This window comes from Vigna radiata, chromosome 1 (assembly GCF_000741045.1).
Source record: "Vigna radiata var. radiata cultivar VC1973A chromosome 1, Vradiata_ver6, whole genome shotgun sequence".
NCBI lineage: Eukaryota > Viridiplantae > Streptophyta > Magnoliopsida > Fabales > Fabaceae > Vigna > Vigna radiata.
In genome coordinates, this window is record NC_028351.1 from 12,715,431 (window position 1) to 12,720,957 (window position 5,527).

The 5,527-nt window shown below is 29.4% G+C and overlaps 1 protein-coding gene across 1 annotated transcript; it reads left to right on the forward strand.

Moving 5' to 3' along the window:
• Nucleotides 1-755: 755 nt before the first annotated feature.
• On the forward strand, nt 756-1,242 carry LOC106757694 (stress-induced protein KIN2-like). Its single transcript, XM_014640450.2, has 3 exons — nt 756-843; nt 921-989; nt 1,168-1,242. Exons 1-3 carry the CDS (start codon nt 790-792, stop codon nt 1,240-1,242), a joined length of 198 nt encoding a protein of 65 aa, XP_014495936.1. The 5' UTR covers nt 756-789.
• Nucleotides 1,243-5,527: the final 4,285 nt, after the last annotated feature.

A 5,527-nucleotide genomic window follows, 5' to 3' on the forward strand; every position in this document is an offset into this window, starting at 1 on the left:
AGAGAAATAGGTAGATGCAGAGAGGAGGTGTCCATACCACAAGCGTAATCAATCCCCAATGAAATCCTCCCATTTTGTATTCTTTCTCTTAACACATGTTCCTCTCCTCAATATGCTGTCATCCTCTCTGCTTGACACGTGGTTATTTTGTGTAACCACTACCGCTTCTTTCCTCACCCTGCTGTCACGCTTTGTGCGTGTTATAATAGTCAAGTGCATAAAAAGATTAAACTAGTTTTATAACTTTAGGTGATGAATTATAAATGTTCCTTGACGAGGTTACTGTTGTTTTGGATATATATATATATATATATATATATATATATATATATATATATATATATATATATATATATATATATATAAACAAGACCAAGAGCACCAAGCATAAGGTCGACCACTAATTATACCTATCTTCGATAGTTTAATTGAAAATATATATTATTTTTCCTTATTTATATAAAATATTGTATTCAAGTTAAAATTTTCCTATTATTAGCATATAAATTAAAGCTTGTCGAAACTAAGGTATGGGAGATTCTAATGATAAAAGAATGAGTCTCCTCCACACACATGTATGTCTATTGATCATAAGACATGTACCTTGGAAACCCTTTGGGAGAAAAATGCGAATCACAATTTCCACAAGAAAATTTGAGAAGAACAAACAAACACTTGTTGAAAGATGCAATGCATGGAGAAACTATATAAACTAGAACAAAGAGTGGGAAAATATACATCAGAAAAATTTACAACACTTGATTTTTCATTCACAATTTAAAACAAAAGATGGACTCCCAAAACGCGAGCTACAATGCTGGGCAAGCCAAGGGTCAAGCTCAGGTCTACCTTCAACCTCTTCTCTTTCTTGCATGGTTAATATTCGGAATTCATTGACAAGGTTTTGTATTGTATTGCAGGAAAAGGCTAGCAACATGATGGACAAGGCTAGCAATGTTGCTCATTCTGCTCAAGACTCCATGCAACAGGTTCTTCCACGTTTTGTTTCTAAAATTTTACCCAATCAAATCATGTTGTAACATTCATGTTTAATCCATATTTAGAATAATATTCATATTGATATATGAGTGTAAAGAGTTTTGCTAGGTTGTTGAAATAGAATTTAAGATGCATGATAAAAGTAAGTGTATTTTGTTGTGTGTATAGGCTGGGCAACAAATGCAGGAAAAGGCACAAGGAGCTGCTGATTCTATCAAGAGTATTTTGAATTCAAAGAACTAATGAAGCTAAATGGATGGTTAATTATGTCGAACTTCACTTCCCTTCAATAAACCTTGTTTCTACTTATTGAATTTGTTCTTGTACCTCTTAATATATTGATATATGAAGATTTATTACTTTGTTAAGAAATAAATTTAAGTTTAATTTAATCTTACAAATCGATTAATATATTTAATTAACTTATAACATTTGGCTGAGATATTGTGTTGTCTTCTGGATTCTTTGAAAATTCATTTCAAATCTTCATTCGAGTTAGTTCCCTGAGAACTATGAAGACCAATGAAATGGGTACGTGTTGTCCCTTAGAACTGTGTTACGATGATAAACGAAGTTTGTATGTGGCTTTCCTTAATGGCTTAAAATTTGTAAAAAGAACAAGGTGCACACACAAACATACAGAAAAAGTGTTCTGGTATTCAACACTCTATACAGAAAGAATAACAACCGTATTTATATAGCTTACTTCACACAACACAGGAAAAGGAAAATTAATGAAACAGTACAAACAATTTTAACTGATAAAACTTCCAAAACATCTTTGACTTAAACTCCTAACAAAAGTGTCGTTCAAAAATTATATCTTTAATCAACATTAAACTTTTCTTGGGTTTTGATTCCATAACCTAAAAGACTTTTGTGAAGGCTTTGTGTTTTCTGTTATTTATACTAAATTAGAAGAAATTTTAGGGATTGATTTCAATGGGTGAATGATTATAATTTATGGTGAATCCTTTGCATTTGTTTATTTTTTTTTTTTCATTTGAAGCCTTTCATTTATTTGAAAACCAATGTTCATGTTTATATGGAGTAATTGTTTAAAATTTTTGAAGCTTAATATCGTTAGATGATTATTATTGAGGTCTATATTCATTCCACAAGTGTAATGTTGTTTATGAATTTAAGTTTGTATTATAGAGTTTTTGATGTAAAATTCTTTGGTTGTTCTAAGTTTATTATAGGGGACAGTTATCCTAATATATTGTTAGAAGTAAGCCTAATCCCTGAACATGATAACCCACTAGAAAATATGGAATTTGGGGAAGATTTTATTGGCTATACGGGAAAGATAATGTTACTTTGACCTAATTACTTTAGAAATTCAAATGAAAATTTGTTGAAAATTGAATTTGAGGAATCCATACTACTCAACAGTTGGTATAACGAAATGGCCAATTTCTATAACTTATGAAAAGTATGTCTAAACCACTTCAACTGTTGGCATCTTCAAAGTTTTTAGTTATTGATAAAAAAAAGTTAGTTGTTAATAGAATATTTGATTGCAGAATTTTCATCTAAATTTATTTATTTATGTAATACATGTCTTGTTAATTTCCTAATAGGACTATATATTGTTATGAAATTGTTTCTAGCCTATAATCGAGAGTCATTCTTCTTTGCTTCTCTCTTATTATCCTCTAGCTTCCTTCCAATGATGGGTCACCTAAGCTAGAGTTACTCCTCTTTAAGAAAATCACACCACACACTTACCATAAACTTCCATAACATGTTTGGTTTTTTAAAATTGTGCAAGGTATTACAATGGATGAACAAGAAAGTGAAATAACAAGTATGATCTAACTATTTAAATTTGATATTGAATACTTTTATTGTTGTATTCAATATATGAACCTATCTTTGATTTACATTTGGAAGCAAGAGCTAGAGTTATGCACAAAGTATTAACACAACAAATAGTTGAGTTTAATGGAGCGCTTGAAGGCCATACCTTTTAAATAGATAGTGAATATGGTAGACTGTCTTGTAATTTCTAGTCATATACTATTAAAACTAATTAGTAAGTGGGATGTTGGTTAAAAATCTTTTAGGATTAAGGAAAACTTAATCCCTTTCACAATTTAAGATGTATGTTTTTTCTTAGGTTTACGTAATGTTGGTGAAAATATTGATTTGGAAAATGATGTAGAGGGATTGTTAATAATCGTATTTATTTAGGGAGGACGACATAACACTTACGAGTATAAAAGAAAAGTTGAGTGAAAATAGATTTCAAAGAAAAAAAAAATAGTTGAGAATTTTTATTAGTTGTATATCTTTTGTTGACATTTGAAGTATTTTACTTTCCTAAGAACTCAGATCTTATTAGCATTGTGCTATTTAGTAAGCTAGACAATCTACATAAATTGAATCAGTACAAAACACATTGATCTAACCATAGACTAAATTTCACACTTACAATATTATAAACCTTAAATCAACAACACAAAAATACTCAAAGTTCTTAATCTCATAATAATCAATGTTCTTTCGATCCATTGCCTTCAGCCTTATCGGTGTTGTCAACTATTGGAATGAATTTCTTAAGGATGTACTAGATCATCAGTTGGGGTACCAAGCATTGGATGTGAAATCACGATCATAACTTGCTTTAGCTATGTCATTCATGAATTGTTGTGTAGTAACATTTTCATTTATTCCTTGATTTAACGTAACTACTTGTATCTCATGACAACAGATCCTGAAATCATAATGGTATTCAAGTTATAGCAACAAAGAAAACTATCAAGATCATTATCATCAATTTCAAATGACAATGACCTTTTTACACTACATGTACCAAATGACAGTAATTTGTTATCAAGTTTGAAATAAGTGTTTACTTGAGACACAATTAATATACATATACAAAAAGTTGTAGAATTTTCTGACCTATTCAATAGATTTAACAAAATACATAAACAATGCATAACTTTTATGAGAAAAAGCACTTTGTCACTGTTACTAAAATAGCCAACAATATTAATAACACGTAAAAAATTGTGTACAGTAATTGGTTATGTGTTATCCATTATATGGTTACTTCAAGCACACTTTCTGTACAGTTATAGAAAAATGTACATCTTGTTATGATTGTATCCAGTACGGGGTTATATGACAAGGAAACAAGTCTTTTTTACATGAAAATGACTTGATGATGGATTCCCAGACTAATTTCAGGATGAAATGGTCTGTCTGGACTGTTTTAAATCTTGGTCGAGCTACACAAGATCTTGGTCGAGCTATATCAGACTTTTGCTTACCTGTTTTACACCTTAGTTGACCTATATCATACCTTGGTCAGGTTGTATCAAACATTGACCGACATGTTGGGCTATGTTAATATGAAGTATTGTGGCATGTGGTCAAATTTATTTAATGAAGCGGTGTTGTCGGGCTGCCGAGCTTGCTCGATTCTTCAGGCTAGCTTGTCGAGCTTGTCAGGCTTCATGGGCTTGCCTGATTTGCTGAACTAGCCAGGCTAGGTTCGTTCAGGTTCTAGGGATGAAAACTATGTAAGTGAAACATTTTTAGACATCAAAAATAGTTTCTCCTTTCTTCATTCGAAACATCTCATATTCTTGGATCAAGATGTTTCTTCTTGCTTTTCTCATATCATATTGTTCCTTCATGAGGGACCATCAGCATCTCTCACATTTCTTGAACCTAGGCAAAAAAGCTATCCATTTTCGTCCCGCCTATATATATCTTGGTTCATAAACCACTGTATATAACAAAAAAATAACTAATATCGTTTTCCTTTACTATTGTACTTTGCATAATGTTGCCTTACTAAAAAACATATATTCGTTGAAGTCCTTTAATTATATATTTTAATTTATAATCAATTTAACTTTAAAATGTGAGAAATTTTGTTCTTCTTCATGTATGTTTTTATTGAAGATAATGTTAATAGTTGATTCCGTACAATAAATATTAATATTTTTTGCTTTTAGTATAATTACAAAAAGGTTATAATCTTAATATATTTTTTTTAGTATAATAACAAAAAAGTTATAATCTTAAGACAAAATTTTTAATTCTTTCAGTAAAATGAAAATTTAATTAATCTTAATTCACAACTTTAACTTTATTAATTTTGTTTGAACTTTGTTAATGGTTAAAGTAATTAAGTACGTTTTATTTTAAACTTGGAAAGAGAAAAACATAAGTTCATTCAAAAGTTTATTGTGCAATGATGGTAATTTTTTCTTTAATAAACATATAATAATTACTATACTTTATATATAATATCAATTATCTTAAGTTCTAACGGAATTCAAACAAAATTAATAAAATTAAAATCTTTGTAATAAAATTTATAATTTTATTTTAGTGATATTAATAGTTTGTTCTTTATTAAAAGCAATAATTCAAACAAAAATAATGACCTTTAGCTCATAATAACTGAACCCTTTTCTCTTGTAACAAAGTATTTTCTATTATTTCTACTGTATGTAATACATAGATTCAAATAGATTTGTCAAGGCTGTTTTATAAGGAACATGTC